This window comes from Ruditapes philippinarum, unplaced genomic scaffold, assembly GCF_026571515.1.
Source record: "Ruditapes philippinarum isolate M1 unplaced genomic scaffold, ASM2657151v2 ctg4116_1_1_1_1, whole genome shotgun sequence".
NCBI classification, from domain to species: Eukaryota; Metazoa; Mollusca; class Bivalvia; order Venerida; family Veneridae; genus Ruditapes; species Ruditapes philippinarum.
The window spans coordinates 11,594-36,802 of record NW_026856716.1 but is presented as its reverse complement, the minus strand read 5'-3'; the positions used below and the strand labels follow the sequence as shown (position 1 = coordinate 36,802).

The window sequence follows — 25,209 nt, the reverse complement described above, 5'->3', positions numbered from 1 at the left end:
GTGGGAAGCTATAAGCTTAAAGACACCACTCTCAGATCTGCATTCCTGGGACCAACCAGTAATGAGCAATAAGAGTGAAGTTTCTATGACAATTAGGAAACAATAACTTGCCTCTCAGATGGGGTTTGAACCAACATGGTCAGCAATCATAGGTTACTAGTCTGATGCATTAACCACTCTGCTACATGATCAAATTCTACTATTTGTATACTTTATCTGGTTTCCTCTATGCTGATTTTATTTTACATTATGTTATGTTCACACACTCATGTGCTAAAATTATCTTAATGTTTGTTTCATTTTACGCCTTTTCCCAACAGTATTTCAGTCATATAGGCGGGTAGTTCCCTAAACATCGTTCCTGGAGAGTTACACCAGTACTAGACTATCTTCCTCCGCGCTAAACTACCAAAGCATCTCCCGGGGTTCGAACCCACGCCAGAGAGGTAACTGGATTAGTAGTCATCGACTCTAACCCCTCGACCACGGAGGCGTATATTATCTTAATGTAACAGTCCTGACCTACACATTCAAAAGTATGAATATTTCTGCTAGAAATTGTAAAAAAAAATTGTCTCAAATAGTGATAATATATTTAAAGAAATGTCTTTCCGAAGTCATGAAAGAGCAATAGAGCAGTGTTAACTGTTAACTATCAGACAGTAACATTGTTGTCTGGGGATTTCTGAAAACTTCCTCTATTTAGAATGACATTTGTACTTATACTGTTAATTGTACAATATGAGCTTTCACTCAATTGGAAGATATTCATTTAACCAATCAACCTTTGTCCTGCTGATGGCAACCAAATTTACCCAAACGACCAGTGCAGACCAAGATCAGAAAGCACATCCAGTTTGCTATTCAGTGACTTAATATTTTGAAATGCCTAAAAACAATTAATGGTTTCGTCCAGACCTTGACCCCAATGACCTAAAACTTCAACCAAAGTAAGAAAACCCTCTAAGATATTTCAAAATATGGAAGCAATATTGGTCATTAAATGAAGTTGTAAAAGTATGGAAGGACAAGATGGTTACTATAATTATACTCCCAAAAGTTTTTCAAGGAGCATAAAAATGTAGACTGACCCAAAAAGATAGGTGTATGATGGTACATTTTGTTACATTTTGTTACATTTTGGAAATTTGGGACACATCAGCAAAGGTGGAGAAAAGAGTAAATCCACATTTATCCACATTAATTATTAAACCAATCAGCGTATGTGAAGCCTCCAGCAGACAACAAATAACTTTATGCCTACCAAATGAGGACTAACAGACAATCACACTTAAATAATTGTACTAATGTTTTATTTCCTAACAGATTTACTGGTGAAGAACATTTGACCTTTGTTCAAGCCCCGGGAGTATCAGTATGTTCAATTAAGGAATGATTTATATACTTTCTGGGCTATAGTTGGTTCTCTTTACAATTACTGATATTCCCTTAAGACTGAATGTTCTAAATGTCAATATCACCATTATTTACCAGGGCAAATATCCGAAAATCATAAACTAACTTCTTTTTACCAAGTCATGGCATTTGGCTTTGAAACAGATCAACTTGAAAACAAGAAACTCTTGTTTCATTATTAAAAAGAAAAAAAAAAATCAAAAAAAATCAGTGCATTTAAATGCCAAGCAAGAAAAATTAATAAATTAGGTAATTTATACATCATTTTCATGGAAAATACATTCCTTAATTAAACTCCCCAGTTTTCTTAACAACAATATACCCCTTAAATCTTTAGCATCAGCACAATTATGTGTGCTTTATTTAAAGAAAAAAAAACAAACAAAAAGACTTTGAAATCCTTTCTTTCTGTTTAAATCAAAGGATGTTATATTCTCATTTTTTATGGCCTTATTAAACTAAGATAATAGAACATTTAAGGTTTGAAGTTTGAACATGTTTAAGATTAATAATATTTTTCAGTATTAATTAAGCTTCAAAAATATAACTGTAACAACAGAAATGTGAAGAAAAAGCAAAAAACAACAACAACAAGAGTTGTCCCAGAGAAGTTTGCTCAACTATTCAGTAATACAAGAATCATAACAAAATTTCTACAAACACAAAGGGGAATCATTACTTAAAACAATATATTATAAGAGTAATAGGTCTTGTCCACTGACCAGCAATTGTGACAATTGTTCAAAACATTAAACTGCATGAAATGTCCAAGTTTTTTTCAAGGACCATAACTCCGGTTACTTGGAGTATAGTTAAAAACTAAATTCTATTTTCAAGATTTATAATCAGCAAATCATTGTGAAGTTTGAATCCAATCCCTGCAAATGTTCTTGAGATAAAGTCTAAATAATACTTCAATGCAAAACAGTCTTTGAATAACCAAGCTGAAAACACTTACCGCTTTAGGTGGAGTGGTATAATAGAGTGGCATAGGACTCTTATTGACCGACACATCATCTGAACCAGTTGTCATGGTTTCTGAAGATGTTGTAGAATCTGTATCATCATCAAAATTCCATGCTGATCCTGAAAATATAAAAGTGTGTGCAATTAAAATCATAAAAACTATGTTATATAGGAAGATGATTATATTTTATTCAATGTCCCCAATTCATATTGCTCCCAGTACACAATGTCAGAAGCTCATATTGTTCGAAGTACACAACATCCCAAGTTTATATTGTTTCCAGTACACAACATCCCAAGTTTATATTGTTTCCTGTACATAATATCCCAAGTTTATATTGTTACCAGTACACAATATCCCAAGTTTATATTGTTACCAGTACATGATATCCCAAGTTTATATTGTTTCTTAGTACACAATATCCCAAGTTTATATTGTTACCAGTACACAATATCCCAAGTTTATATTGTTACCAGTACACAATATCCCAAGTTTATATTGTTACCAGTACACAATATCCCAAGTTTATATTGTTCTTAGTGTACAATATCCCAAGTTTATATTGTTACCAGTACACAATATCCCAAGTTGTATTGTTACCAGTACACAATGTCCCCAGTTTATATTGTTAGCAGTACACAATGTCCCAAGTTTATATTGTTACCAGTACACAATGTCCCAAGTTTATATTGTTACCAGTACACAATATCCCAAGTTTATATTGTTACCAGTACACAATATCCCAAGTTTATATTGTTACCAGTACACAATGTCCCAAGTTTATATTGTTACCAGTACACAATGTCCCCAGTTCATTATTGTTCCCACAAAACCCCAAGTTTATATTGTTCCCAGTACACAACTTTCCCTGTTCAAATATTGTTTCCCAGTATAGTACAACTTTGTTACCAGTACATGTTATATTTGCACTTTTTAAATTTTATATAATTATTTTTGCATTACAGAAAAGACACATGACATTTTGCAATTTTACTAATACTAAAATATTATGTAAATTATTATAAATGATCTCTTTCAAATTAACACACAATAAATGATGCAATTCTTGCAATAACAGTGTGATTAAATTTTCTGGAAAAAAAAAAAAATTCATTTTTTAAAAATTTCTAGAACAATTTCTCCTATTTCACGAGTCCACATCATGATATGGAGTTCAGTCTTAATTCAAAACCATCAATCTAGTCACAGAACATCTGAAAGTAACCAGGGAGAGAAAATTTAAACACACAAGATGCCTTTCGTTCCAATTAACACTTCCCCATTAGCACAGGCTCTGCTAACGACTTTGTTAATTATTCCAAGCAATTCCTACAAGTACCCAGTTAACTTTCCAGTTGATTATGTTTACTACTTTTATTATATAAAAAAAGATTTGTTTCAAGTTCCTGTTTCTGTTATTTTATAAATTGCAAACTTTTCGTTTTTTCTCTTTACAACCTTCCAGAAATAAATTTGATCTTTAATTTCCATTTTGTCTCTCTCTCTGAAATTACTCCAAAACTGAAAAAAAAAAAATCTTTCTGATCAAGCAAACTTGTCTTGTTTCGAGTACTGTGACACTTATCCGCCCCTTTTAACTCTTAGCCCCATTGAAAAAAATAAAAATTCTGAAAAATTTATGACGTTAAAAAGGAAATCCAATAAAAAAACATCACATCCGACATTAAGTTAACAAAAAATATATAATTCGATAAATTTTTCTACCGCAATAAAATCTATTATTACCCAATAACCTAATAGTCTAATTCTAGGGAAGTAAAAATAAGCCTTTATAAAACATTATCATCACATTTCATTCCTGTATTAAAATGTTTTAATAGTTCCGCCAAGAAATAAATTTCACATAACAGTAATTAGAAAGAAACATTATAATTTTTTTCCCCATTGAAATAGAGAGATTTTATGATCAATTTAAAGTCAATAACGAAATTAGTTTTTCTTGCAGTTTGGATTTTTAAACAATTTTAATACATCACTTTTACTATTTCTTTTATAGGGAAAAAAATCTGTATTCTTAATGGAATAAAAATTTATTTATTATTCTTTGCGGAACAAAAACCTCCATTGTTCTTAATGGAAAAAAAAATCACTGTGACAAACAAGAGCATAAATGAATGGAACTGAAAATCTAAATCAAAAATTTAATGAACGATTTTAAATGGGATCTTAAACTGGTTTCGACCAGCAAAAATGGTTACAGTCTAAGGCCACTAATTTATCCTATGCAACTAATAAAGGGGGATAACTGTTATTCTTTCACCAAGTAAATAAGTAAGGGTCCTGAGAACTAGATTTTTTCAATGAGCTTGCAAAAAATGTCGTTTATCTCAAGACACAAATAAAACATATTTCATTTTTTTTTTCTTCAAAATTTTATTTTTTCTTTTAAAAAAATACAAGGTTTTTCTAAATGCACTAGCTTTACCTAGACATATACACTGTTACAATATTGTGCAGTATTTTTTCTTATGTTTTTTTTTTACATCAACCAAACATCTTTTTTCCTAGTATTTTCAAAGATAGTATTTTTTACATCCTGAACTGTTCATCCCCAAGGTGAAAATTTGTTGACATGTGGAACATATTCTGTATCATGTACCAAACTAAGATCATAGGTTGTTAGAGAACATCTGATTGGTTCCATAAGTCAACAAACATGTTTGTTTCATCATCTATGGCAACCACTCTCGATCACTCAGCTGCATGCTATAAAAAGCTGCTATTTGCATCCATTCGGACATAAAGCTTCTGAATAAAATAGATCAAAAAAAGAGAAGAACTCCTGCTAATTGTTTTATTTTATCACCTCAAAAGAAGCAAAGAAACACCCTGCCAAGTGTTGACCATGCAAGAAATAGCATTGTAAGTTTTCCTTTATGAATGAACTCAATTTAGGTACAGTTGAACTTAATATTCATTACCATAACTACTTTTGAATGGACTAAGTTATTGATATGAGTTAACTATCCAGCTAGTCTGCAGAAGGTCCATGATTCCATTCAGGTGCCTAAAACGAGGACGGGCTCCAGGTCCTGGAGTCTTCCTCACCGGTAAAGCTAGAAAGTTGCTATATGACTTAAATATTGCCGTGCAAAAAAACAAAAACAAAACAAAAACCATTATCTGATATATTATAACATTAACAAGCAATTATCATAGGATTGCAAGCAATCCATAAGTCCCCTACCGGTAAGAGCCCAAGCAACATTCTGAAGGGCCATTGGTAGAGGTGTCATCGATAAGGATTTTTGTATTGATATATCGGTAATGAATCATCGGCGATACAGCGATATATCGATTGTCAGGCTAAATTTTAGCTTTCAAGTCTTTTTAAATGTTTCCTAAGGACACTGACAAAGCAGTTATATATAGACAAATGCAAAAAAGATAAACTATGAAAACTGAACAATTTGTTTCTTTTTTATCATATAGATATAAATGAAAACTAATGACTAGTAACTATAAAGTTTAAAGCCTTTTCCATTTTACTTTAGTTGTTGTTGTTGCTATTACGTAATTACTGATCATGCTAAATCCCGTCCATGCAGTTACAATAAGGCCGGGTTTAATTGGCAAATTATAGTGTGTAGAACCTGAATTATTATATATGTTTAATATTTTGTAATCATAAATGTTTCAAAAAAACACTGACAAATTTTTCTTGGCATTTCTACACATCCACTTAGCAGACGTGCGAGATTACAACGAAATTAGGCAGCATTCGTTAGAGACACTGGGAAGTAACTTTGGCATTGATTTCCATTTTAATTTAAAAAAAAAATGGTTCTGGCATTCTTAACTTTATATGTCGCTTTTATTTTGATGTTTTGCGACAGTAAACAGGTCTGTCAGTTCTATAAAACCTGTTCGCTGAAGTCTCTTTAGCTAGAAATTATATGTGCATTCGATATCCGATATTTAAAAAATGGAATCGATATCGAATCGGATAACAAAGATCGTTGATACACCGATATCGATTGAATCGATGACACCCCTAGCCATTGGCCATTCACTTAGGTTCCTATTTTAAGTAAATTTGTTGAAAAAGTTCTTTAAAAGTGATCACAGGAAACAGTTTTTATGTACAGACAGATGGACTGAAGGACACTCTAAAGTTATTTTTTAAACATCCCTGTTATCAAAATATAACATTTTTAAAATCCTATCATGATTGAAGAAGTTGGAGTAAAAATTACCAATTTCTCAAAAAAAAGTCTAAGTTCAAAAGGGGCATAATTCTGGAAATAGTCTTGCTAGAGTATTGAGCACTCACAAATGTTGAGTGACAATAAGAAACATTTATATGAAGTTTGAAGTAGATACATTCAGAAAAAGAAGTTATTAAAAAAAACAATGTTTTTTTCATGAAAATTTTAAGTTCAAGGGAGGTAATTCTGATAAATTTTGTGCTAGAGTTGTAAACTTTGTCACATATGATGTGGTTGATGACAAGCAACTTATATTTAAATTTTGAAGAAAATACCTTAAGAAATAAAGAACTTATAGTGAAACTAGAAATGTGTCCATAGGACAACGGGTGCCCCCACCGCGCCACTGTTCTGTCAATCTTTTTACTAAGTCAAGGGAAATAACTCTACAAATACTGGATAAATCCAAAAGCGAAACCCCAGGTGCAAATCAAAATATGCTGAGCAACCTGCCCATAAGGTTTAATGACTATGTCAAATCCTTTTTCAGTAACTTGAGACACAAGTTGAAAATTGCAAAAAATTTTCTAAGTGAAGGGCAATAACTCTAAAAGTACTAAATAAATCCAGACGAAAATACCTGGTGCACAACTGCACATGCTGATCAATATTCCTGTAAAGTTACATGACTCTAGTCAAATACTTTTTCAGTTACTTGCGACACATGTTGAAAATTGCAAAATTTTACTAAGTCAAGGGCAATAACTCTGACAATACTTAAAATATCCACACGAAAATACCCAGGTGCACAACAACACATGCTGATCAACATTCCTGTAAAGTTTCATGACTCTAGGTCAATAATTTTTGAGTTATATGCGACACAAGTTGAAAATTGCAAAATTTTACTAAGTCAAGGGCAATAACTCTGAAAATACTAAAAATATCCAGACGAAAATACCCAGGTGCACAACTACACATGCTGATCAACATTCCTGTAAAGTTTCATGACTCTAGGGTAAATACTTTTTGAGTTATATGCGACACAAGTTGAAAATTGCAAAATTTTACTAAGTCAAGGGCAATAACTCTGAAAATACTAAAAATATCCAGACGAAAATACCCAGGTGCACAACTACACATGCTGATCAACATTCCTGTAAAGTTTCATGACTCTAGGGTAAATACTTTTTGAGTTATGTGCGACACAAAAGTGAACGGTCGGACGGACGGACGGAAGGACGGACAAGGGTAAATCTAAATGCCCGCCAGTAACGTGGGGGCACAAAAACTTAAAAACTAGAATCAGAAATCTTGAAATTCAGTCTATTTGTTGCCATAGCAACCAGAATTTTCAACATAGGAAGATAAAAAAAGGATGTGCATAATTTCTATACTGCCATCTACCCATATGTCAAGTTTCATAAACATATTTTCAGTACTTTTTGTGTTATCACTGGATCCAGGTTATGTGTAAAATTTGCCATATTTTCAGTCTATTTGTTGCCATAGCAACCAGAATTTTCAACATAGGAAGAAAAGAAAAAGACGTGCATAATCTCCATACTGCCATCTATCCATATATCAAGTTTCATAAAAATATTTTCAGTACTTTTTGCGTTATCGCGGGATCCAGGTTCTGTGTAAAATTTGCCATATTTTCTGTCTATTTGTTGCCATAGCAACCAGAATTTTCAACAAAGGAAGAAAAGAAAAAGATGTGCATAATCTCCATACTTCCATCTATCTATATATCAAGTTTCATTAAAATATTTTCATAACTTTTTGCGTTATCGCGAGATCCAGTTTTGTGGACGGACAGACAGACGGACTGACAGACAGACAGACAGACGGACGGAGGGTAAACCTAAAGTCCCCTCCGGTAAACCGGTAGGGGACTAAAAAATCAAATACACAATATAAACTAGAAAGGACTAAAAATATCCAAACAAAACGTCACTTGCCATAATTATCCTAGGGTTTGTGAATTAAAGCTCCATAACCTGGTAAAATTGTTAATCAGATATCCTCAAATAAAAAATTCTACAGAAAACCAACGAATTCAAAACACTCACTTAAACCTGACTGTTTAACATCTGCAGTAACATTTAAACTTGTTTCTAACATTTGTAATTATACACCAGTATGTACATATATATATAGTGACAATAATTTCCTGCACTTACAATGTCTTAATTTACACCTTTGATTAACCCTACTTGTAAATGACAAGTCAATAAAAAACTTGTTAATTCTCCTGTCAATTATTCAATAAAAGTCCACATTCTTTTCCTTCTGATAATAATAGTTATATAATTCAATACTTAATTGATACAATGACCTGACCTTGTGAAAATAGCCTTTAGGCCTTATGCTCTATATATATATTTTATTAATATTCTTAATAATTATTCTTTTTTAAACATTTATGTTATTTAATTGCGAGATCATCAATTATTTTACATCAAGTTACATAAACAGCACTAAATGCTTCATTTTAAGAACTTCTTCACAAGACAAAAATGAACAAGAACCGGTTGAACCGGGTGATGCTCCCCAACAGGAAAGTATAAAAAATGAACAAAGGGCAAAAACTCCAAAATTAGACAAGGCAGAGTTATGGTTTTTTGCACTGCACTTCTATTCAATGAGATCTATCTATCTATAAAGTTTCTTGATGATATCTCCTATAGTTTCAGAGTTATGTCCTGGAAAAAAGTCTAAAAGTAAAAATAAACAAAGGGAAATAACTCCAAAATTAGACAAGGCTGTGTTAAGGTTCTTTAGCATTGCACTTCTACCCAATGAGACCTATCTACCTACAAAGTTTCATGTTGATATCTCTTATTATTTAAAGAGTAAATTGTCCCAGACAAAGTTCAAAGTGTCAAAATGAACAAAGGGCAATAACTCCAAAATTAAGCAAGACAGAGTTAGGGTTCTTGTGCACTGCACACCTACTCAATGAGATCTATCTACCTACAAATTTTCATGTTGATACCTCTTGTTGTTTCAAAGTGATGTCCTGGACAAGAAAAGCGGACACTGATGGACAAAGCGGCGACTATTTGTTCACCCTCGGGGAGCATAAAAAATATTTAAGACAGCTCACAAAAATACAAGATTAAAGGTCCCAATCAATACAATCTTGGAAAGTCCCAATAAATATAATCTTGGAAAGTCCCAATATAAACTTGGAAAGTCCCAATACAATTTTGTAAAGTCCCAATAAATATAATCTTGGAAAGTCCCAATATAATTTTGTAATGTCCCAATAAATATAAAATTATATATATAATCTTGGTAAGTCCCAATATAATTCTGTAAAAGTCCCATATAAACTTGGAGATCGAGTCCCAATTAGAAAGTCACAATATGATTTTAACAGGGTGTGAAAGCTTTTGCCACAGTTTCAGAGCCATGCCAACCTGCAACAAGACCAATCCATTACTTAAAACCAGCAGATAAAGCATCAGTTATGATCAAAACACCTTACAGCATCATTGAAAACCAATCATGTCTACAGCATCATTGAAAAACAATCATGTTTACAGCATCATTGAAAACCAATCATATCTACAGCATCATTGAAAACCAATCATGTTTACAGCATCATTGAAAACCAATTATGTTTACAGCATCATTGAAAACCAATCATATCTACAGCATCATTGAAAACCAATCATGTTTACAGCATAATTCAAAACCAATCATGTTTACAGCATCATTGAAAACCAATCATATCTACAGCATCATTGAAAACCAATCATGTCTATAGCATCAATGAAAACCAATCATGTTTATGTGATACAGTATATACTTTTATCAGAACACAAACCAATCATTTGTTTACACAAACCAATCATTTGTTTAGAATCAAAATACAAACAAAACATTTCAATATTACCTACATCATCAGTTTTCAATAACAACTTTCAAATTCACTGGGTTTCAATGGATGATAAAATCAAATAGGTTTCTGCTAATGTGTATAAAACAGTATTACAAAACATCCCTGGGGCCAATGTGCTCTCTGACAAACTTCCCAATTACTCTCAATATTGTTCATGAATAATTTAAAGCAACTTTTGTTTTTCTCCATAAAACTGATAGCTTCTGCTTAATATTGGATGAGATCTTATTTATCAGGTATGTCACCGTGAAAACCTAGCTGATGTATATCTTCCCTCTATTACATCTAGCAAATAAAATCAGTTCATACACGTGCCGCTTTTGGGACTCTGTGAAAATGATTTTGCAAGGCAATGCATTTATTTTGACATGACATCTTTGCACTGTACAAACATAATGGTGCATAGATGCGCTAAATGTTAGCATTATATAAACTATAGGTGTGTCAATAAAAGATAATTGTTTTTCACTTGAAATATTGTTTAAATGAGTAAAGATATTACTAGCACTTTGATAATATGATAATTAATTATCTATAATCTTGTCAAACATTATGATGTCATCTTTGTTTGTTTGTTTGATTAGGTTTTACGTCACACCGACACAGAATTGGTCATATGGCAACTTTCCAGCTTTAAATTGGTGGAGGAAGACCACAGGTGCCCTTCCATGATGATGTCATCTACCAAGGACGATAGTAAGGGGATGTTAATTAAGTCACATACAGTATATTTTGATCACTGAATGTGAAAAGAACATAAGAGGACATACAGCATATTTATGTATAAACTTTTGTGCGACTTTGATAGCATTTCAGGACATTGAATAAGAAAGCAACATAAGGGGGTTTTTACATATTTATATATTTAAACTGTTATGTTATGCAACTTTGATACCAATGCAGAAGGAACTGAAGGGGACGGGACGATACAGAAAGTCACCCCGTACCATAATTTATGCATTTAACTTTTATGAGAGTCTTGATACAATTTAAAGGACACTGAATTTTAAATTGACCCATAAGGGAAATAACTAGGGCCCCAAAAAAGTACGGAAACTAAATAAATTATTTAAAGGTTGATCTTTTGGGGGTTTTTAAAGATTTTGGCTTTTTATAAATTTTTCCCCTTTACAAATTTTTATTTTATAGAATGTATTAAAAAAGCAGCTCAAAATCGGGCTTTTTTAAATACTGCATGTAGTAGAAAATTGCAGCTTTCTTTGGACTACAGTGTTTGATTAAATTTTCGACTTTAAAAAAGCTGCGAAAAAGTTTTAATGAAAAATTTTAAAAATAAGTAATCAAAAAAAATCACCTAGGCAGTATTACTATAATTGAAACCCCATTAACCCCAAAAATTTTCAATTCTTCTTTTTTAAAAAACCCCCCATTTTTTTTCAGTTACCTTTGGGCCTATTTTTAAAATCTAAACCCCTTGTTGCAAAATTTTTTGCATTTTGGAAATAAGTGCTGTTATGGTGTTTCAGTATTTTGTACAGAAGTCAAAATACTACATGTACTTTGTTTTTACAATTTGCTACTTTTATGACAAATTATTGCACACTAATTACTCTTTTCTTTAGGTGATAATCATTCAAATAAAGCATGCATGCTGGAAATCCATTATTAATACAGTACACAAAATATGTTTACCCTTTAGGAAGAAAAAAAATGCATTCATCTCTGATGCTTAATGTGCCTTTAAACTTACTGGATATATGGCAGTGAAATACATATAATGGTCATTATAAGGCAATTACTGCTATATATTAATTATTGAGCCATATAAATTATTCTATAGAAATAAATGGTCATAGGCAATTACTGCTATATATTAGCTATTGAGCTATATAACCTATAAAATAAATGGCCATAGACAAGTCATGCTATATATTACTTATTTAGCCATATAACCTATAAAAATTGTCTTTTACTTCTATAATATATTAGCTATTGAGCCATATAACCTATAAAATAAATGGTCATAGACAGGTATTGGTATATATTACTTATTGAGCCATATAACCTATAAAAATTGTCATAGACAATTTCTTCTATAATATATTAGCAATTGAGCCATGCACCTTTAAAATAAATGGTCATAGACAAGTACTGCTATATATTACCTATTGAGCCATATAACCTATAAAAATTGTCATAGACAATTTCTTCTATAATATATTAGCAATTGAGCCATGCACCTTTAAAATAAATGGTCATAGACAAGTACTGCTATATATTACCTATTGAGCCATATAAAAATAAAGATTATACAAAATTACTGCTAAAAATTATGTTAGCTATTGAGCCATATAAACTATAGAAATTTTGTAAAGCTAATAATATACAAAAATCGTACCAAATCTTACAATATTCTCCTATTTTCGTCTCTACAACTTTTCTACAAGCCTCATGTGCAATCGTCAAATCTGATCATATTCCTTATAGACCACTGTCTAACAATTTCTTGCATTGGTTTCCATGGCAATTTCATATAAAACATAAATTTCTATTTCGTCCATTTTTTGCTCAGTGTACCCAGATAATATTGTGAAAATATATCAATCTTCCTATACAGAATATTTGGTTTATCTTTAAGATTTCCCTGCAGTTTTCAAATTTAATATTTTCCAAATATTGCATTTGATGTGTTTATAAAGCAGCACGGACTTAAAATTATTTTCCAATTTTGGGAAAATTTAAAGTTTATTCAATTTGTAAAAAAGGGTTATATTAAGTGAATTTGGTTATAAGGAATGTCTGTAATTAAAAAATAATACATTGATAGTATGAAAAAATTTATAAATTGGAGTTCTTGTGGATCATATCCAATATTATGTCTTACATACGATAAAAAAATATTATTTATTATTCATCATATAAAATTAATGTTCATACTATTTTTTTTTTGATTACAAAGAATTTGATCAACATTTTTTTTTCAAGTTATATGTTATCAGAATATCCAAATGATACATTTCTACAGTTTTTTATTGAAATGTGCCCATTGTAGACCAATACACTGATTTAATCATTTAACACATTTTTTTCCGAAGTTTTATGTTTAGAAGATTTATTTTACTTATCTGCTGCTTTAAACTGAGATAGATAATTTAATTCTGTACTCTTGATCTTCCTGGTGTGTGGAGTATTAAGGCAAACCAAGAGCACCGCATGCCGTGATAATGCTGGTCTGATAAAACAATTCAAGTTAAAAAGGGGCGTAACCAAAAATATTGCTTTCAGAATTATGCCCCTTGTCTAATCATGATAAGCAAGTTTTCAAATTTTCATGTTGATAAGAGGATAATTAATAATGGACTACATTAAAGTTTTTGCACGACAACAATGGCAGGATCATATATCATAATAAGCTTGACTTTTTCTTCGAAGCAGATAAGCTAATAAAACATGAAATTTAAAATGACATAAGGAACATTTGAGCTGCGCCATGACAAAACCAACATAATGGGTTTGCGACCAGCATGGATCCAGACCAGCCTGCGCATCTGCGCAGACTGATCAGGATCCATGCTGTTCGCTGTTTCTCTACTTGTTATAGAGTATGTAAGGGAACAGCATGGATCCTGATCAGACTGCGCGGATGCACAGGCTGGTCTGGATCCATGCTGGTCGCAAACCCATCATGTTGGTTTTGTCATGGCGCGGCTAATTATTTTTATTAAGTCTCTAAGTCTGCAAGCAACAACTGATTCTACCCATGTTCGAGCAGGCAGCTTACCAAGATCAGCCAGCACATTTTGACGCATTACCTGACCTGAGTCTTTATATTGCCGATAACTCATTTTAAACTTCCTCTTATAATTTTAAACCCCCGTTAGATTTTTGACCATAACCACGAATTCGGCCACAGAAACTCTAAATCCAAACATCTTAAGATAACATGGGACAGTTTCTTATGTAAAGGTTAGTAAAGTTCATTGGTGTTAAAGATGAAAATAGCAGTGAAAAATGTCAAATCTTGTAATATCATGAGAGAATTTTTTTTCCCAATTAAGTTTTCTGCTGTTGTTCTTGAAATTGATTTTAAAAAACAAATCACACTGAAATTCAAAGGTTATTGCAATTTGTTATTTTTACTGATTGCAGGGAAGAAAAATGAAAATGTCTCTTCACATTATTTAACATTGTTATAGTCATTGTACTTTGTACTTTTCCTGTAAACATACAAATATATATATATATCATTGTACTCTTCAAAACTGGAGGAAATAAAGAAATATATGCATTTTTGTTTTGTTTAATTCATAAAAAAAGCAGATAATCTGACTTTTTAATGGGTTCCTTATGCTTTGGTTTTAAAAAACATCAACACCATTTTATAATTTGATCAAACTTTCAAATGTACAACTTTAGCCAGGTTGAAATTAACAGAAATTAAAAAGTATCTTGCAACAACTTTCTCTTTTAAATAAGCTGCATGATTTTTGCAAAACGTTTAAATTTCCAGAGAAATTCCGAGTTGATTTTCCTAATTTTTCGGTTATATCACAGTCATGCAGGTACCTGTTTAAAATCTCATTTAACAAGAATCAAATAATTGAAAACCATATTATGAGGGGGATGGGGGATTAAACCCTTATACGCTACCTTCTTTGCCAGGTGTCTAGCCACTTAAACCGCTGGCATCATTTTCATCATGCAAATTTATCCTACTTATAGTTGTGAATTACGAATCACGTGAATTACGTGAGAGAGCTTTCGAGATTTATCACTGACTCAAGTTGTAACAAATTTAGCACTTTCATAATTCGACACCATTAAGAATAATCTTAAACATTAATTCTAGCAAATTCAATTTTCAAATATCATACAAAACTCTTGGCATATTTACATACCAATCTTTTATCATTATGGGTTTTTTTTAATGTACTTTTCGGAAATGTCGGTGAAATATTCTGTTAGTGATTTTCTTAGGAAGATAAATTCTTCTAATCTTCAGAGCATAAAATTATTGCATTTTCTTTTTGAATGAAATATAAAAAACATAATGGCAATAACACTATATTTATCAAATGTTTTCCCCACAAGCACAAATCATGTCAACTTCTTTACTTAAATTCACTTTAAAGTCGGTGGTGGAGAAAAACTGACTGGAGACGTTTCTTGTTTGACAAACTTTTAACAAAGTGTACGCTATATATTCTGAACTAAATATAGACCATCAAGCTAATTAAGTTGTAGTAGTTTAACCTTAAGCCAGCTGGCAGCGACTAAATCAATGTAACCAGTTGGCCGGCCGTCATATCCGTGCAGTTTGACCCTCAGGTCTGCACAGTTTGCTATTCTGTCAGTACATACTTTGAAATTTTTTCTGGTAAAAATAATGAATGGTTTTGTCCAAAATTAAAGATCAAAGACATTTGCCTGGTTAAGGTTATTAAGAAATACAAAATCTAAATTTTTTTATACTTAATGATTTTTAATGAGACAAATCATATTAATTGTAAACAGGTGTTAAATATTTGACAGAGACTGTTATGTTGCTAGTTTTCTTAATTTTACATTCAAAAACGAAAATGAAAATTAATGAAACGTACACGATAACCCAATTTTCTCTCTTTTTATCAAGGATAGACATAAATCTATAAATCAATAGCTGAAACAAAATCAAAATATTTGAAATTATTTGAAAACGCGGTTTAATAACAATCATTATATGTGTGTCAAATCACGAAAATGGAAACTGTCAATTATATAAAAATGAGACCATATCATTTTAAAGACATAACAAATGGACTGACGTACAAATTATGTCTAAATGGTTTTAAGATTATTATAGGGATATAAAAATGTGTCCTTCACTTGAAAATGATAGCCATTGTAAATATATTTCAAAATTATTTTTTTTCGGATTTTTTTTTTTTTTTTTTTAAATACAAAGTAAAATATATCTTCTGTCAAAACAAATCCAAGTACACTGTTTGAGAAGTTTAAATATTAATATTCTGAAAAGAAAAAAAATATATTCCGTGATGTGCTTTAAAATTTATTTTTCATTGTTGTTTATTTATAAACAGGAATATACTCTGACAATATTATATCATTTCAAAAGAAAAAAAATTAAATTGATCATTTTCAACTTTGATATTGAAATTTGTTTCAATTAACATATTTTCAATGCTCACTTAAAATTACCATACAAAAAAAAATGACAGAAGAAGGACTACAATTTGTATGTAATAACTGAGCATTGTATTATAGTAAAAGTACTTGAAATTATTAGAATGAAAACTGATATAGGAAATCATTAACAAAACAAATGCTACTAATAACAAATATTTCTACTAACAAATGAGTGTCACATGAAGTGTTTGTTACATCACACTTGCTGTCATAGAATTTTTTTTTCCACTCAAGGTTTCATCGTTCCAAACTTAATATCTTAAAATATGAGCCGCGTCACGACAAAACCAACATAATGGCTTACAAACCCTATAACAAGTAGAGAAATTGATAGCGAACAGCATGGATCCTGATCAGACTGCGCGGATGCGCAGGCTGGTCTGGATCCATGCTGGTCGCAAACCCATTATGTTGGTTTTGTCATGACATGGCTCAAATAGATTCATCCATATTTCAAACTGGACAAAACCATTCAGCTTATATGGGGGGAAATTTTAATAAGTACCGACTGATTCAACAGACAATGAGGTAAGATAGCAAGAAAGTGCTGGATAATATTGGTCTGCACTGATCGCAAGGTTAGATTCAGTTACCGCCAGCTGACAAAAGGTTAAAGTTGCACAAGACTGTTTCTGGCCAAATGGAGAAAGAAAAAACAAACAAAAAACCAGAAGAACTCTGATTCTGATGCATCTCTGTGTATTATTTCAGCCACCGGTAAGGTATCTGCCATCACATAGCTTTCAGCTTAGTATAGTTTCCTAACATGAGAGAATCTGATGTCCCTAGTGGGATTCTAACCACAAATCATTTGAGGTCAATTGTTATACTGGTAGTTAATATTCGTTGATAATTATGTTAATTGTAATGTTACAAATAGGTATTTGCAGAAGATATTTGAAATAACATTTCACCACATTAGTGCAGTAAAGATTAACTCCTATTACATTATATAATGACTTAACCCTTTACTGCCCTGTTAGTTATAACTTGTGAAAATTATAGTAAAACTAATTTTATAAGCCAGATTAAAGTTGAAGGTTGTAATAACAATGGTGTAACTGCAAATTGTGCAATAAAAATATTGCAAATTGTGCAATAAAAATATAACTTATAATGATAAATTTTATTCTATCAAACTGCATGGTAAAGCTAATCAGGATTTATAGTAGTCTATGTTGGTAAAGTCAGTGAGTTATCATTAATTCATATACTAGTGGTAAAGTCAGTGAGTTATCATTAACACATACTTTCCTGTGTTGATACAGTGGGTAAAGCCAGTCAGTTATTATTAATACAAATTTTCCTGTGTAGATACAGGGGGTAAAGTTAGTTATCTTTTATCAACATTTTCCTGTGTAGACCCAGATGGTTTAGTCAGACAGTTATTATTAATACATATTTTCCTGTGTAGATACAGGGGGTAAAGTAAGATATATTTTATCTATATTTCCTGTGTAGACCCAGGTGGTAAAGTCAGTCAGTTATCATTTATCCATATTTTCCTGTATAGATACAGGGGGTAAAGTCAGTCAGTTATCATTAATACATACTTTCCTGTGTTCCCTAAGTTGCTGGGGGGTAAATTCTGTCAATTATCTTTCACCCATATTTTCCTGTGTAGTTGCTGGTGGTAAAGCCAATTATCCTTTATCTACATTTTCTTGTGTAGAGCCAGGTGGTAAAGTCAGTTAGTTCTTTTTTATCCATATTTTTCTGTGTAAACACAGGTGGTAAAGTCAGTCAGTTATATTTTATCCATACTTTCCTGTGTAGACACAGGTGGTAAAGTCAGTCAGTTATCGTTTATCCATATTTTCCTGTTTAGACACAGGTGGTAAAGTCAGCCAGTTATGTTTTATCCATATTTTCCTGTGCAAACACAGGTGGTAAAGTCAGTCAGTTATCTTTTATCCATATTTTCCTGTTTAGACACAGGTGGTTAAGTCAGCCAGTTATCTTTTATCCATATTTTCCTGTTTAGACACAGGTGGTTAAGTCAGCCAGTTATCTTTTATCCATATTTTCCTGTGTAGACACAGGTGGTAAAGTCAGTCAGTTATCTTTTATCCATATTTTCCTTGTAGATGCAGGTGGTAAAAGTCAGTCAGTTATCCATATTTTGTCTGTCTATCTCATGGTGGTAGTCAGTTATTTATTCTTTTTTTTTTCTTTTTGGTAAAGTCAATTAATTATCCTTTAGTAATATTTTCGGACTTGTCCAAGTTGGTTAAGTGTGTTAGTTATTTCTTATTTATGTTTCTGTATCTAGTTTATGCTGTCAAACTGAAAGTCAGTCAGTAATCATTTACATTACAATAGTTAGAGAGAGAAAAAAAACACCTCAAACTTAAAGATCCTCAATCTTGTCATTTAAACAGAAGAAGGGGGAGGGATTTCCTATATAGGGTTTGCATGGTGGTGCAAGACCATTTGTGCCTGTCTCTCCACAGGCACGAGTAGCGGAGCTGGGAAGAAAAAAATATGACCAGATTGATAATAAAAACCTGTGTTCATCTTAAAAGTGTAAAAAAAAACAAAAAAAATGCAAATAATGACCCCCTTTAAAAACATACTATACTGTAAGTTAAGATAAATTTATCTTAACTTATAGTATATTTTTAAAGGGGGTCATTATTTCCTTTTTGTTTTTGTTTTATTGACAATTTTAAGATGAACACAGGTTTTTTTATCAATCTGTTCATATTTTTTCTTCCCAGGTCCGATACTCATGCCTGTGTGTCTCTCCGCATAGTCATACTAATAATAATTTTATTTAGAGGTAACACAGTTAGGCAAGTCCAGTCTTTCCTATGAACCTCTATCAAATTAACACTCTCTTATTATAAAATTACCTATAAAGTTCATCTTTATTTAAGGGGTGGGAAATCTTAACATATATTTATAGACAGGAAATGGTCTCTATATAGTTATGTGCCTTTTATTATATACCATAAATAACAATATGGTTTTCATATTAAATTCCATGAAATCTATTTCTGATATTTTTTTTAAAGCATTTTATACTTATTAAGTCACTGCCCTTGTTACAGAATTTCTAAATTCTCAACAGAATGTACATAATGGTGAAAATATTTACAGTTCTGATTTAGAATGGTGAATTCCTTAATAATACAGGTCTAAAACTTAACAAAGCCGAAATAAAATATTTGTCTAATGTAATCCTTTTTGAAGAGACCATATAATGATACTTGTACAGTCAAATGTCAAGCCCAAAACATCTAAATGTAAACATTTTACTAGAGTAATTATTCAACACTTCAACATATGGAAAAATATTTTATCTGGAATTTAAGATAGCATATGGACTTTATCTGTACTGGGATTGTTTTTATGACAATTTTTGAATTACTAAAATAGTCAAAATTACTAAAACTAGGTCAGAATTTGAGAATTAAAAACACATTTTAAGGAAAGCCAATTTAAATTCAATTGAGAATTCCACATTAACACAATAAAGTTTCAGGTATGAATTTAGATTATAAGTCAAAACATATGTTTACTATTTGTGTCAGGTGCATAAATTTACTCAGGTCAGTAAAAGATACATACCCAAGCACTTAACTATTATAGTCACTGAGTCCTTGGCAGGATTCAAACCCACAGCAGTTTAGAAAAAAAAAAAAAGAACAAAATTTATGTGACAAACTTACTTGGAACCATAGGTGGACCTGGGCCAGGTAGCCTTAAATCTACAGGCATACAGCATTCTGTACCGCCTTCACTTTTACTTCGAGCGAGGATAGATTTTTTCTCCTTTTTCGGCTTCCAAGAAGAAACGCGCCGCAGATCCTGCATTTTGGTCCGAGACTTCCGCGATAACATTTCTAAATGTCATTTAATATACCAAATATTTAAAACACAGGTCCTGTTCTCCATGTTCATATATTTTTTTATCGTGTTAATAATTATTATATCCCGTTATCTCTTACATAACTTTAACCGATCATGATGTCGTCTTTTATTAAAGTATATAAGAACAATTTATCTCCATTTCTGCCATTATTCCATATAAAAACTTGGCATGTTCATAAATAACCGATTTCTCCATATCATCACATAGTTCGGATATCAATTTATATCTTTTAATACAAGGGGAAAACAAATTTCATGCAATTTATTCAGTGGCGGTTTAATATTATTTAACAATTTTGTGCAATAAATGATAACTTGCATTTAACTTATACATTTAGGTATCCAATACATACAGGGTATATAAAAGCCCAATGTTTACATTCAACAAATATTTCACCGTTTCAATACCGGAATATCAATTCAAGGACTGATATATTTCAAACATTTATAAATATGCCCTTTCCTGTCCATCGAAGTGTTCTTTTCATCGAAGTTTATTCCGACATAAATTTCCACATCTTATTCAGCTATTTTATTATCAATCCTATTCTATTCCTGGTTCTTTCATACAGCTACCTATATCTTATACCACTTGGTAATATATAAACCAAACAATTAATGAAAACACTGACATCTCTTCACCTCGTCACATAACTTCACAAACACATTTTTAAAATCCAATACGAAAATTATTCAGGTCTCAAACACTCGTCTTATCTCAATATAAACACACTTTTCCGTTTAATCAAATGGCACAATTTCAGTACGAAAATACCAAACTCAAAGTTAAAAGCAAATACACTGATCTAGTTTTAATATTGAAATATGCCAGTATTCAATAACTGCTATATGTCACTCCCCGATACCATTGAAAGCTGATCAATTCAATTATATCACACATTAGAAATGATTAGGGATTATCCTTCTCTATTTCAAGAGGTTATTTTTTAACCAGATTTTTTTTTTAACAGTTGTCAAAAGGCACACCGTAATCCTATCAATAGTATTAACATTATTGTTATATGCCACAAATAGCTATAGAAAATGCAAGTTCCAACAGAATATATACTGTTATTTTTGTATATTTTATAAAAACAATAAACTGTTAACAGTTATTAAGTCACTGTAAAATGATAGTAACTGTGACTAAACTACTTAAATAACACTCCGCTGCTTTATTTCAGATCGCCATCACCAACTGACAGAGAAAACAGACTGATTTACACTGTAAAAGTATTTTATATCCGATAATTTTTGCATGCTATCACATCATTATGCTTAAATGAACGATTTTATTTGAACAAAATAAATACAAACTCGGGACACAAAACCATTCAAAATCAATTTAACCAGCTTATCCACCGGGAGTTAACGGGTTTCTCCAATCAATTTGTACAGAACTGTAAATTTCAATGCCTCACATTATAGAGGAAATGCTCACGAGACTTCATTCACATGTTTCTATAGCTATTCTTGACGAAATCTACATAAAAACCATCCAGAAAGTGTTGTTTCAATTCTGTAGCATATCAACTATGTAGCAGTGTGAAGTACACTTTGAATATACAGTATTTTACTATCATTTACTACAATTTGCATGTTTTATAAAATACCATAATTATCCTGTATGCAATTTAGCAGTAATAAATGCCCTTCATGCTACTGAATAAAAATGTCAAAAGAATCATAATTCTGAATAAATTTTACTGATTGTTGATAAGCCATGCAGCTTTTGGCCATTTTCATCGTAACACGGTTTCCTTTGCTTTTAATCAGTTGAATTTCTAAAATGAACTTGTCAAGTTTCCTTTATTTAACCTTTTAACAGACTTACTCCGGAAAAAAAGATTTTTTTTTTGGTTTTCTCACCTTATCCTGGGATACAAATTAATACTCCTTTAATATGCACAACATGTTGATTAATCTATCGTGAACAGCAATGCACCATGAAGCAAGCTATAATGGTAAAAGTTTAGAAAAGCCTACATTTGCCTCTTTCCAGATTACAACTATTCAAAGCTGACAAAAATACAAAAGTTGAGTTAACCCCAGTCTGAAGACTGTATATGGATGTACAGTCTGGCCTTGTATATGGATGTACAGTCTGGCCTGGCTCTATACTGGTGTGAATCAACGGCTGATCATTTCCGGTTCTAGCAGGTTAAGGTTTAAAAGAATAACCATGTTAAAATGTTTTCTCAATTAAACATATCCTTTTCACCATAGTTTTTTATGAAAGTCAACATGCCTTCGCTATTACAATGCCAGACCAAGTCAATCAGTGCATCATAAACACACAAAAAAAAAAAGTTTTCCTGGCCTAAATGAAGATGTTCCGGGTATAATTTGATCATAATCATAACAAGCCTAAAATATATTCTCAACAAAAAAAATGTTTCCAAGAATCTTTCATGCTGTGTTACATAATAGTGCAAAATTTTTCTAAGAGCAAATGTCGAAGAAAATCCATCATCCTAGAGTCTTTGTTTACTAACTATACCTTGATGGTATAAACAACTTTATAATTCAATTATCTCTGCAAATTTGCATTCTCCAGTGCTTCATGGTGATTTACACTTTCATGTTTTAAATGAAGCCACACTGCTTCAACAGCATTTTATAATTGAATTAACAAACTAATTGTGAATGAAAAGAATTTTCGGTGTTCATAGTTTCAAATTCAGGGAAAATCTGATCTGTAACTTAATCATTGCTGCCTATAACTCTTTAATAATTATGTTAATACCGTTGAATTAGAGTTATAATCTCTCTATTTAAGGTCATAATAAAATTGCAACAAAAGAACACACTGCCAATAATGAACCACATTTTCAATAAAAGAACATATTGCAAAAAAAACCTCATTGTCAATAATAGAGAACATTGCCAAAAACCCTCATTGTCAATAATAGAGAACATTGCCAAAAACCCTCATTGTCAATAATAGAGAACATTGCCAAAAACCCTCATTGTCAATAATAGAGAACATTGCCAAAAACTCTCATTGTCAATAATAGAACACATTGCCAAAAAAACTCATTGTCAATAAAAGAGAACATATTGCCAAACACCTTATTGCCAAACACCCTCATTGTCAATAAAGAGAACATATTGCCAAAAAGCCTCATTGTCAATAAAAGAACATATTGCCAAAAACCCTCATTGTCAATAAAAGAACATATTGCCAAAAACCCTCATTGTCAATAAAAGAACATATTGCCAAAAAACTCTCATTGTCAATAAAAGAACATATTGCCAAAAACCCTCATTGTCAATAAAAGAACATATTGCCAAAAACCCTCATTATCAATAAAAGAACATATTGCCAAAAACCCTCATTGTCAATAAAAGAACATATTGCCAAAAACCCTCATTGTCAATAAAAGAACATATTGCCAAAAACCCTTATTGTGAATAAAAGAACATATTGCCAAAAACCCTCATTGTCAATAAATATAAAACCCTCATTGTCAAAAGAATATATTGCCAAAAAACCTCATTGTCAATAAATATAAAACCCTCATTGTCAAAAGAATATATTGCCAAAAACCCTCATTGTCAATAAAAGAACATATTGCCAAAAAACACTCATTGTCAATAAAAAAAGAATATATTGCCAAAAAAACCTCATTGTCAATAAAAAAAGAATATATTGCCAACAACCCTCATTGTCAATAAAAGAACATATTGCCAAAAAACCTCATTGTCAATAAAATAGAATAAGTCAAAAACAACAGCATTTTACTAAAGACAGAACACACACCGCTAATAAAGGAACAATTTGTCAATTTAAAGAACACATTTTAATTAATAACAAAATCTGTTATCAATACTTGTACATGAACACATCTTTCAGTTCACTATACCAATTTTCAGAACCAGAACACATTTAATTTATCAATATCTGAGTTTCTATATAGGTGCACATTGCTGATTCAGGAATACATTGATGATATTTAGAAATCTAAAATTAATTTGATCAATTAATTTATATTAAAATTTTATGTTTATGGCCATTATAAACAGCAGATGTACAAATTGTTATGACCAGAAATTATTAAACAGTTTATAAAAAGCATCATCTCATAAATAATCAAAGTACAGGCAGCACTTTAATATTTCTCCACCTACTCAGCTTCTACAATCCTCAAACCTTTTTTTTTTTTTTTTGTCAATCTGAGATTAAAAGTGAAATTTAGAATTTCTTCCTACTTGATCAAAAAAGCTGCTATTGTTATCATTACTTTCTATTTAAAGATATTTCTCTAATTGAAATTAAACATGTTGTCTTGGGGGAAGAAGTAAATGACTTCCAGAAATAGATATTTCATAGTATGTTTATGATATTCAGGAACCAGAATTAATCTTGATATACCAGAATTTACCTTGATATACCAGAATAAAGATGGTATAACTGATAATACCAGAAATTATACTATCATACCAGAATGAGTCTGATATACTGGTAAGAACTGATTTGATAAACAGAAATAATCCTGATAAGAAATAATCTGAAATAACAAATGTAATCTGATATACCAGAAATAATCTATCATACCAGAAGCAATCTGATATACCAGAAATAATCTGATATACCAGAAGTAATCTGATATACCAGAAATAACCTGATACACCAGAAGCAATCTGATATACCAGAAAAAATCTGATATGCCAGAAGCAATCTGATATACCAGAAATAACCTGACATACCAGAAGCAATC

The 25,209-nt window shown here is 31.3% G+C and overlaps 1 protein-coding gene across 1 annotated transcript in view; it reads right to left on the bottom strand.

Annotated features, from left to right (window-relative positions):
- LOC132747475 (ankyrin repeat and fibronectin type-III domain-containing protein 1-like) overlaps positions 1-21,587 on the bottom strand; it is a 68,415-nt gene extending 46,828 nt beyond the window's left edge. The window contains exons 1-2 of the mRNA XM_060736869.1: positions 20,287-21,587; positions 2,375-2,502 (exon numbers count right to left, since the gene is read on the bottom strand). Coding sequence (XP_060592852.1) covers positions 2,375-2,502; positions 20,287-20,458 — 300 coding nt within the window. The 5' untranslated portion in view covers positions 20,459-21,587. The remainder of the gene's footprint in view (positions 1-2,374; positions 2,503-20,286) is intronic.
- Between the last annotated feature and the right edge of the window lie 3,622 nt (positions 21,588-25,209).